Source organism: Oryzias latipes, chromosome 6, assembly GCF_053564925.1.
Source record: "Oryzias latipes strain Hd-rR chromosome 6, Olatipes_Hd-rR_3.1".
NCBI classification, from domain to species: Eukaryota; Metazoa; Chordata; class Actinopteri; order Beloniformes; family Adrianichthyidae; genus Oryzias; species Oryzias latipes.
In genome coordinates this window covers 18,034,466-18,045,777 of record NC_136242.1, presented here as the reverse complement: position 1 = coordinate 18,045,777, position 11,312 = coordinate 18,034,466, and the positions used below count along the sequence as shown (strand labels likewise).

At 38.1% G+C, this 11,312-nt stretch overlaps 1 protein-coding gene across 2 annotated transcripts; it reads right to left on the bottom strand.

Moving 5' to 3' along the window:
- On the bottom strand, positions 1-10,407 carry LOC101157227 (ubiquitin-conjugating enzyme E2 Q2). Of its 2 annotated transcripts, none has more exons than XM_011480863.4 (13): positions 9,848-10,407; positions 5,811-5,915; positions 4,824-4,946; positions 4,682-4,738; positions 4,241-4,393; positions 4,079-4,163; positions 3,941-4,001; positions 3,753-3,843; positions 3,615-3,673; positions 2,760-2,808; positions 2,582-2,677; positions 2,270-2,336; positions 1-2,180 (listed from the first exon to the last, which is right to left on the bottom strand). In XM_011480863.4, the coding sequence occupies exons 1-13, from the start codon at positions 10,004-10,006 to the stop codon at positions 2,149-2,151; spliced, it is 1,137 nt and encodes a 378-aa protein (XP_011479165.1). In that variant the 5' UTR covers positions 10,007-10,407; the 3' UTR covers positions 1-2,148. The 2 variants fall into 2 exon arrangements, with proteins under 2 accessions (XP_011479165.1, XP_004073888.1); XM_004073840.5 differs by having other exon boundaries at positions 4,241-4,390.
- Between the last annotated feature and the right edge of the window lie 905 nt (positions 10,408-11,312).

Here is an 11,312-nt window from a genome sequence, read left to right as displayed (position 1 = left end):
TCATCTTAAAATTCTTTATTCATAAACTTGATGCAAGTTTACAAATTTCTGTACATGGTCAAAATTTCTTCAGATGGAAAATGGAAAATGAAAGGAAAACCAGAGCGAGCCGACAGAGCCAGACTCCATGTTTCTGTTGGTGTCCAAAGATGAAGAGATTGTGGAGAAGAGGATTCTCCGTCATCTCTGTCGCTCCTTCGACCCGTTTTGAGGCGTTCTGGCTCTTTTGCAAAGGGAGACTTTGCACCCCCCCCATCAGGAAAAGTAGTCCTCCTTTTCTCAGAGAAATCCAAAGTAGTGCAACAACTGTGTACTGGGAAATATAATTTAAGATTTGAAAATACACAGTTAGCACGTTGACTTTAATCTTTTTATGCTGTAACACCTGCACAAACACATCGTTACCACTTATCCCAACGAGGAAAATTGTAAAGACTCCATGCAAAAACTGGGAATAAAAGATGCAAAACGCCAACATGCGGCTGCGAAACCATCACTTCTCAACAGCTGGAAACCTTTGAAACTGTCAGACCAACAGGCAAGAAAGAAAAACTGGGGTCCACAGCACCATCAGATACGTCAACACAGTCGTGTAGGAACAACCTCTGAAGTATGGTTACCTGAGTTGCCTACTTTTGCAGACTCTGCAAAAGAGCCATCAGACTGATGGATACAGTGTGTGTCTTGTGGAGTAGAGGGACCAGCAATACTTATGATGTACTACTGTATATTGCATTGTTAAAGATAACATGTGCAGGTTCAGGTTTTCATGAAATGAGTTTTCTGTGATCGTAACATCAAACAGAGAGGAGGGTGGGGCACTCCAGAGCAAACCCAACCTCATAACAGCGATGGGTTTGAAGGGGTGTGGCTAACTCAGTCATGAGACTCAGGCTGTAAATCTGATGAACGGTAACAGCTCCTCACATCCATAGTGGAAAAAAAAAAAAGAGGAAAAAAAATGCTGCGTTAAGGAAAACAGAAAAAGAAGCGATAAAGCGTTGCACAGTCTCTCCGTTTGCATTTGAATATTGATAACAGCTTTTTTTGTTTTTATTCCGCTGTGGCAGCACTAAGCTTTGACTTTAGAAGAAGAAAATGTTTGGGCTCAGCTCTGCCCAGAAAGCAGAGAAGCTTTTAGCTGTAGAAGAGAAAAAACCCTTAAAGTTTCTGTTCTTTTAAGGGAATACAGCATCGATGAGATTAATAACTGCCCACACGTTACCACAAATTACAGGAAGGTATAGGCTCTAAAAATGGGTAGAATGAGGTTTGTTTTCTCCTGCTGATTCAGCTTCACTGTCAGCGTCAAGCTAAACATCTGCCTCAACAGCTGTAACCCACAAAAGAGACTGAGGTTCAAGAAACAAGAGGAGCAAACAAATAGGGGCAAAAACTAATTCATAGCTCCAACATTTTCTGGTTAAAAAAAACAAACAAGTTTTACTGTATGGAGATGTTCATCTCATGTTTTTGATTCTGCGTAGTCAAATGGTTTAAAAGAAAAAAAAACAAAGAGGGGGGAAAAAATGAAGGTAAACGATACCAGACCTAATTTTAGGATAAGTATCCAATATATCAAATTGGCTCCTTTATTATCTATGATGCTCAAATAAAAACAAATGCAAAACAATATTTCTAAAACAATATTTGCCTTTATGTACCTTTTAATTTCCACAAAAAAAAAAGAAACAAAAATCATAGTCGATTAAAAACATTGAGGTGCAATGAGGTGCCACTTCAAGAGCTTCTGTATAAATCTTTTAAAATTCACTTAAGGGGTGGGGGGGGGGGCCGTGACACTCACTTTTTTAAAGCAGCTGAAAGAGAAAGCACCCCCCCCCCCCCAACAATAAAAAGGAAGAAATTAGTTGTTTTTTCTTCTTTTTCTGAAAGAAAAATGAACAAGCAAAAGGAAAAAAGAAATAGGACAGGTGATCGTCTGAAAAACTCCTGCGAACTCAAACACTGACAGGAGGAGCGACATCAGAGTTCTGTCTTCGGGAGCGAACCGAACGATGCTCGTCAGATGAGATGGTTTTCATGAAAATGATTAGATATTTCCCAGTTAAGTCAGAGAGGGGCAACTTTTCAAAGAAAACAAGATGCCCGGAATACATGGTTCCAGTGCACGGTGGCGGCAGGTCCTTATCCATCTTCTTTAGGTGGTGTGTACCAGCCTGGAGGGAAACACAATCATATCTGGTGAGATGGCTACACTACTGTGAGCTTACAGAGAAATAATAATAACAATAAAAGCACAACCCACCATTCTTTTCATGAATCTGCACCAGGGATTTGTATGACTGTTGTGCTCTGGCAAGACTGTACTGGTTCTACAAGGAAAAAAAAAATGCCATGAATGACTTCATCTAACCCATTAATAAAGACATTCAACATTTAATGAATCTAAATAGGAAATTTGATCATGGAGGAGAAATTAATAGTTGTGGTTTGCTGTATGTGGTGGACATGTGGACATTAACAACAAAAAACAATGAAGACACCACTCCATGTTTGTCCAATGTGCACAGTGTGAACTTAGCTTTAGAGACCTGGTTTAAAAAGAGAACCCTGTTACCTTATTGGCTCCAAACTGCACCCTAGCTTTGCCTTTAACCAGAGTTGCATTGATCTGCATAATGACAGATTCTATGGAATAGGCACTGCTCCAGCCCTGGGAACACAGACAGGAAGTCAGTTTCTGCACAGCAGGCAGAAGGAAAAAAAAAACGGTCTAAAGATGGAATTATGTTCACCTGTTTTGTTAGAAGCTCCATGCACAAGGCCCCCCCTCCAAGAACATAACTTTGAAGGGAAAAAAACACAAAACAGATATAACAATGAATAAAGTATTAAGCCGTTAATTGTCTTGTTTATTAGGAGACCTGGTCCTAAAGACGTCCTGGATGTAACGGTAAGATGCTATTTTTTACCGCCGTAGCTTTTTACTGATATATCTTTACATCCAGGTCACTTTGTTTTTCAAAAAGCACAGATATATAAGCTCAAGAAATCCACTAAATAACATCAACACAATTTGTTTAATTGTATTACTTAAACACATCTAAGATTCAATTTTTACGTCTAATAATCCAAAACATGTAAATACAACTAAAATTCTGCATTGGGCAGGAGGAAATGGAGCTCAGCTTCTATTACTTTTATTACTTGTTCTGTTCTGGTCAAAGACAGCGGGAACACAACCACACAGTTGTTTACAGGGCTTTTACAGATAATTTTCACACCAACAATGCGATACTCTTGCACAATCACCCGAGTATGAATCCTATTTCACCTTTGAACAAATACGATTACAGTCTAACACAGAGACCATCACACTTGTGCACAAACACTGTTATAGTCTCACACAAACACTCTGAAAGATTCTGGTATTGTACCGTCTGTGTCAGAGTACAGCAGTGTTTGTAATCTCTCTCATCGTTCAGAGTTGGGTAACGGCAACGGATCGTACATCAACAATTGTTTGGTGCACAGTAGAAAGACCCCCCCCCTTTAATTATACACTAAATTCAAGCTGTGAATCTTTTCCCAAAAACGTTTGTGTGCACAAACACAAACAAGAGATTTAGGAGTGGGTTTCTTCAGCTTACCCTCCGGAGAGCACAGGTGTGACAACCCGCACAAAAGGTGGATCAAAAGGAAAATTATCCTGTTGGGCGGAGAAAAAGCACAAAATTCAACCATCGAATAAAAAAATGTAAAAAATCCAAAATCTTTCCAGTACCTACTTTATAAGAGAAATTCAGCAGAATGTAATCCACTCCCTCCTTTTCTTTTAAAACCTGTAAGTCACTATGTAATGGACTATCTGGGTCTACCCTGAAAGAACATGAAACGTCACAATCTACAGATTCTGAATGTTTTCAAATTTGTGGTAAAAACAACAAAAACATAATGAATGAATAGAAGAACTTACGTCCTTAACTTGACATGCCATTCATACAGGCTGTCACTGACTAGTTCGACTGAATAAATACCTGAAAAATGAATCACAAAAACAGAATTTGATTCTAATACTGGCTCATAAATCAGCTAATTAGATCTTCAAACTCACCTGTCTTGTAACTTTGCGACCTGTAGATCTCCCTGAGTTCTTTCATGAGGCGATCTGAAGCTTGGACCGAACCAGAGACAGCACCCTGAGGCACAAAGCGTCCAGGTGATCACACACACTTTACCACTGTTGATTATTTTCAAATGATAAATAAGAACTTACATTTAAGTGGTCTTGTCTCTGGTTCTTTCGTATTTTTTCCAAGATGGCCAAATTTTCCTTTTCTATTCCGTCATCTTCTGATTTTTTGCCGTCAACAGGCTCCTCCTCTTTCATTTCGTAATGGTCCAGGTCTTGGTCCAGGTCTATGTCCTGCTGCAGCAGTGCATCAAATGTGGAAGGAGAAATAAAAATCCCATAAATCCCATGTCTTCTTCACAAAGTCAACAATCAAACTGCTAAATTAGGGGCGACTAATAAAGAGATGTGCAGACGATTAGTAGATTCTATTTTCAATCGCAGTGCTTAAAGTCATGAAAATATCACGCTGCATTGTATATAATGTAAGCTGTGTGCAGATCTTTTAACCATTTTAGGAGGTAACTCTTCTATCTGGGTGGATTATCATCTAAATCCTTTAGAGTTGTAGATATAAAAATGTACCTCTGCCATTTCTTCCTCCTCCTCCTCCTCTGATGTCACCTCATCGGATGGCACATGCTGAAATGGGGTCAAACGTGGAAAGTTAAGAGTTTCAAACCCTCAACCCATCCTTAGCAAGCGCTCGATTCCTGCGCCTGCCTACCTTGCGGTCTTGGGTGATGGGACAGGCGGGGAGAGGCTGGTCCAGCATTTCCACGTCAGGATGTTGTGGAAGGTTGTAAAGCCGACAGAGGTCACAAATGAGGCGCTTCAGCTGCTGGAGAAGCTGCAACGAAACAGGAAAGAAAAACAAAACAAAGAAACTCCATAAATCTGTGTTAAATACTTTGGACATTCCCAGGGAATTGAATATACCAGACAAAAACAAGAGCTTTGGAGGCAATTTGGACCAGAGAAAATAGATCCCCTCATAAAGATATAACAATGTTTGAGAGCTCCCCATCCTCTGAAAAACACTGCAAACACTACCGGGGAAGAATTTCGATTACTATGATTTTCCACCAAAACGTAGGCTGCAAAGATGAGCGATCAGAGAAGCAGACAGAGCTCAGTCAGCTTTGACAGCCAAAAGGGTAATGTGAGCAGCAGGTGAACAGAGCATTTCTGCACTCTGGTTGATTTTAATATGAAGAAACTTTCCTGTGCTTGCATAAATTGAGAGAGAGACTTTTTTTTTTTTTTTAGCAGAGCTGGAGCTTTAAACTGTCGATATTGTGTGTCAAATTGACACAAAAACATTACCAAAAGGTTTATATTTTCTAGTAAAATATGACAGTCTGGACTATTTATGCTGAATCTACTCTCCCTGTTTTCTCTTGTTTTTTGTTTGCAGTGTCAAGTTTTGCTCATCTTTTATTCTCTTTCCATATTTTTTAGGAATACAACAAATCTTAATGATTTTTTATACTCTGGAAAAAGGGATAATTTCTAAATGTAAAAAATTAGTGGCAGTTCTACATAAAAAAGGGCTTTGATGGTCCCTAAAATAAGAAGAACTTTTTCCAATAGGTTCATGATGACGGTAAGCCAAAGTACGACTGTAAGGTTGTGTCAAAAAGCATCCATGAAGGTAGAACGCCTCAGAACACATGAATGACCAAAATGCTGGGAAAAGCAGCTGCCAACTTACCAATGTGCTGCCTTTCCTCACATCCTCTAAGCGCTCCAGCACTTCAGCAAGACTGGGATCATCGGAGTCAACAAACCATATTGGGGGGGTGGAGGGATAGGATTCCTGCAAGGAGAAGCAAATATGTATTTAACATCTTCATCTTTAAGGGTTCATGACTTTAATCCTTTGAGATTATGGTCTATTTTTCTTTACTGTAAAGCAACTTTAGAAAATAAATATTTTTCTATATTTTCTGCTGTGTAAAAATGAACTTTGCCATAAGCTCCATGAATATTTATGATTATAGAGAAAAATAACATACCAATTTTAAATTATGCTTTAGATGAACCATACTACTAAAATATTGAATGCATACAAATAATGAATGGTTTCTCAGGTTAAACCTCTGCAAACTCAGGCTGATGGTAGGAATTTTTGTACAATAGGATGAAAACAAAAACACAAACAAGAAAGATACTGTCACAAGTGGTATTCTTGTATACTTTTTAAACAGCAAGCAAAAAATGGAAAGCCAGAAGCCAATATTGAAACACTCAAAGTGAAATGGCTACCAGCAATCAAAACAGAATGTAAACAGTTGAAATAATCCTGCAATTTTGCAATATTTATTCCAGAAAAATAGTATTTTAGACAATTCTATTGTTGTTCATCCATTTGTTGTCAATAAATGATATATTTTCTGACTGATCAGAAATCTGTTGCTAGTTTCTCTTTGCTTCGCCCTCTAAAGCCCACTGTTTTTTCTAAAAGACCTTCCAATCATGACACGCCTCTATGTGAGGACAGTAACCTTTCATATTTTTGAAAAAAAAAAAAAAAGCTTCACATCAGCTAAATGCAGCTACTTCACATCAATTAGCATAATCTGGAATCAGTACATAAACAAACAGAACTACCTTTTATGGGTTACTCATTAACTGAATATGAACAGAGCACAAAGGGGGGTCTATCCGTGACACACTCAAAACAAAAACATGAGGTGACAACACAACAATTCCTACTGTATTGTTGTACTTTTGAATTTAAAAACTGCATCACAATGCTCAGTGCTAAGGATTAATACAATGACCTTCAGACACTTTTTACTGCAAAGTACACTTTGGAACGGAAATACAACATTTTATTGAGATGGTTTGAAATTATTTTTACCCAGAACAAAAAAAAAGAGCAAACCACCAATTACCATTTATCATAATTACACTGCGCCACCGTGCTGACCACTGCACGGTGACGCAGCAAGAAGGCCCCTGGTTCAATTCAATTAAATTCCCCTGGTTCAATTCCTGGCTGGGGGACCTGAAACAGAACACCAAAGGGGGACCGTTCTGTGTGGAGTTTGCATGTTCTCCCCGTGCATGGGTTTTTTTTCCCGGGGACTCCGGCTTCCTCTCACCATCCAAAAACATGCTTCATAGGTTAATTGGTCTAAATTTTCCCTAGGTGTGAGTGTGCATGGGTGTGCGATTGTGGCCCTACGACAGACTGGCGACCTGTCCAGGGTGTCCTTTGGCCCCCAAGTGGCCGGGATAGGCCCCAGCAGCCCCGTGACCCAGAAAGGGACAAAACGTGTTTAGGAGAATGAAAATGATGAATTATATATCATATCTTCTACATATCTATATCTATATATAGATTTATAAATTATTGACCAAACTGGCCAAAAAAAAACTTGTCCTAGTTTCCCTTTTTTAAATTCCTGAAATAAAAATCACACGTATAGTTCAACCTTTGCTTTTTTAAAGTTCTTTTGAAACATAAATAGTACAAAATAAATCAGAAAATAATATGTTACAGTGAACATTTTTTGAGAGTTGCTCAATTAAAACGGGAAATTCCACATGTGACATGCAAGTAAAGTGCAGCAATCATGATAGAAAGGAATACTTTAAGCAGATAAAGTTACAGGAACTCTTTATTTGCCTTAATATCAATTTATATTTGGATACATCACAACTATCTTAAAGCACCAGGAATCAAAACCATACAAGTCGGCTAAAAAAAAAATCTAGTAGTATACACTATCAGCTCACACCTGATGTGCACATACTGGAGTATTTTCTGCTGAATACACATATGGCATTAGTGATTTTCAACACACCTTCTCGAGCAGCTTAATGTGCAACTTAACCAGGAGTAAACTACAGCAGATGTGTGTGGCAATATGCATTAATAAAGAGAACAAAAAGATAAAAACTAACTTGAAATAAAGATGTTACTGGATTTATTTTACTAGTGCATCTCACTTGGGCTTGCAAAAACAATAAATACAATTTTTTTGTTTAGCTCATTAAATAAATCAATTTCATGCATTTAACCTATAGGATGAAGCCATTTTATGTTAGATGCTTACCACCCATGTAGACTAGTTTCCTTTGGAGAATAATTTAAGGTATGTAGACTCTTGTTTAAATCAAATTGTTGCAGTGAAATGGAATTGATGTTTTGGTTGTTTTTAGGGCTGCACGATATGAGGAAAACTTGCGATATGCGATATTAGAGATTAATATTGCGATAACGGTATAATTTGCGGTATATAAACAAATAACAAAATAACCAAAAACATCATTACCATTTCATTGTAACAGTTTAAAAATTATACTCTAAATGACCCTTGTCGACATAGGAGACAAACATCTAACATAATAGGCCTCCATCTGATTGGTCAACAACATGAAGGGCTCCATCTGATTGGTCAAATGCATAAAGTGATTTATTTGATTTGTTAAATTCTTCAAGCTGCCATAAGGTTGTATTAACACATTTAAGGTTTACGATTTATTGCGATTTTCGCTACCTTTTGCGATATGCATATTGCAGAGCTGGATATTGCGATAACGATACATTTGCAGTATATTGTGCAGGCCTAGTTGTTTTGCTATTTGTTCATTTATTGCAAGTTACATCGTAATCGCAATATTGATCACTAATATCGCGAAGCCCTACTAGAAACTGTTTTCACATCTTTCCTGGGTTGGAGGAGTTTGCATCTCTAAGCCTTTTTGTTAGAAAAAAAACACAACCCACACTACTTCCTGTCAGACGAACTGAAAAAATATTTCCTACAAACCACAGTTTTTATATTTTGTCTACAAAATAACGTCTTTTTTTTTCTTGCAGAATCACAAATGTGGCATAAGTGCTGGTGCACAGAACCAAGGCAACCTTATATAGAATCTCATACGTGTGTATATAAGAGCAATAGACAACAACAAAAAAAGGAAAACTGTTAATGCATGTTTGTGCAAAAGAGGCGCAGGAGGATGTGGTTAGAATGTGGGACGCTTCTTCAGAGCCACCTGAATGCACCAAAACAAGAGCTGTGACAACCCCCCCCCCCCCCCCCTTCTGACCATATCATTTTTTTTAAATGATTTTCATTTTTGTATTATTTTGAATACAGCAGTTATGCTGTAATCTAAATTTACTCGGTTCTATTTTAACAAAATACATGATGTACAAAGTGCACACGTACATTTCGACAAATGTTGCTACTTTCTGTTTATACGTTTAGCCAAGAATGCTAGCTATTTAGCGAAAATGCAGGAAACACCACATCAACTATAAAACATTTTTCAGGCGCAAAGCGGAAATTTTGTGATAAGAAAATTACCTAAAATATTCCTAATAAAAGGGCAAAAACTTCACGGAAGTGCCTACTATAAAACAGCAGACAAAAAATTATTCCACTGTGCCAATTGAAAGAACTATAAAGTTAACAGCTTTAGTGTTGAAAGTAGTAACGCAGTTATTTTAGCTAACAGAACAAGCTAATGTTTCAGTTAATAGGCTAGCCAAAAAGCTACCGCAGCGTCGTTCCTAAATGACGTTCCATTGTATAGTTTTGGGAGTTAATCTTGGCCCTTTGCCTTTGTTCGTTCTGTTTTCTATTTTTGTTGGACTAAAATCGTCGCCAGAAGAGAGGACCGATATTTGTGCCGTACTTGCACCGGTAAACACGGCGGGTTGATGGGCTGCTTTTGGTTTCAGTGACTAGTCGTCAGAGGCTGCGTTAGCTCGCGCTGGCCTGGACTCACCGTGATGTTGCAATGAATGATCAGCAGCTTCTCTCCAGTTACGTTGAACTGACAACTGAGCTCGTCGGGTTTCCAGTCTATTATTCGGAACCGCTCGTGATTTGGGTCAAAAATGGACTCCAGAAACTTCAGTTCGGCCTTCAGCCCCGACACCGACATCTTCTGCTCATCTCAAAGCAACCAGGCCGCTGGCAGAGGGGAAGTCGGGGCGGAATGCGACCGCGCAGTCGTGTCGGCTCCTCGGATCGCGCACGTTAGCGTGAGAACAACAACAAAGGGCAGGAGACGGAGCGTTATATGAAGCCACCGCGCGGATCACGGCGCGCGCTCACTTTCCTTCGGAGCACAAGACTTTACAAAACTTCAGCTGATCACAGTCTGCTGTAAGCCTGCCATGCTGTAAAACTGAGATGTCTACACTCTATGTACAAGTTACAGAGCAAAAAAGTAGGTTTTCCCAACGTTATTAAATGCATTTGGGCCCCATAAATAAACAATAATAAATTAGACATAGAAATGTTAATGTCTGACTACACACATTTTCTTGTCTCAACTAAAGAATATATGGAAGAAAATTATCCCCCAAAATAATGATTAATCAAAGCATCCATTTTCCTGCAATTCAAACCAGACCAATCTGTCTGAGGCAAATCGAATGGATCTTAACCATTATATGAATGAATGAAATAAATCGATTATATGGGAAAATATAATGATTTTACTATATCATTAAAAATGACCAAGTGCCATCACAGCAGACAAGACAAAAGTGATCAATCCATCATTCCAGTCTAATGTGTGGAAACACTTTAATGAATTTAGCAAAGACGTGTGACCATACTGTGTGGTAAAAGTTCTAATAATCTTCTTTTGTATCATTTTGATATGAAAAAAACAACAACAGTGGGCTGAACTTTAGAAAACTAAAATGTGACTGGATTTGCCGTTAATTTTTGTTTCCTTTTTCGTTTGTTCACATATTTCATTTATACTTGATTATCTTGCAAGGTATTTCTCTCTGAGTCACAATGACACAATTTTTGCTGAAAGCTGTCCTGCATTCATTTAAGGTCAAAATCGAATTGTTCAAAATGAACCAAGATCAACTATAAATTGCATTGTCAAACACAAATTATGAATCAAATTGTTGTTAGAATGAATTGTCACACCCTGATAAATATTGTCAATATTATTTGTTTGAGGCTATAATTTGAGTTCGAATTTCTTTTTTGTTGACTTTATAATAGAATGTTAATATAATCAACAAAAGCTTTAAAGGCCTGAGTCCATGCATCAGTATGGCCATTCACAAATAGGTTAAGTACTGAGCTTTGCAGGAGATCAGTGATGGGATTCCTGGAGCACCAGATTGTCTTTAGGCTTCTTTTGTACAAAAATACCTTCATATCATGCAAGACAGCATGATGGCTTCTGTCTAAAAAAGCTTGTTTTTTTTGCTTATTAT

What these genes read in the sequence shown, in the direction of transcription:
- LOC101157227 (XM_011480863.4), bottom strand. Translation starts at nt 10,006, where the DNA reads ATGTCGGTGTCGGGGCTGAAGGCCGAACTGAAGTTTCTGGAGTCCATT. An exon ending in TGGCATGTCAAGTTAAGGAC is followed by an intron (nt 3,844 to 3,940) that starts GTAAGTTCTTCT and finishes ATGTTCTTTCAG; the next exon opens with GGTAGACCCAGATAGTCCAT. An exon ending in ACACCTGTGCTCTCCGGAGG is followed by an intron (nt 2,809 to 3,614) that starts GTAAGCTGAAGA and finishes TTCCCTTCAAAG; the next exon opens with TTATGTTCTTGGAGGGGGGG.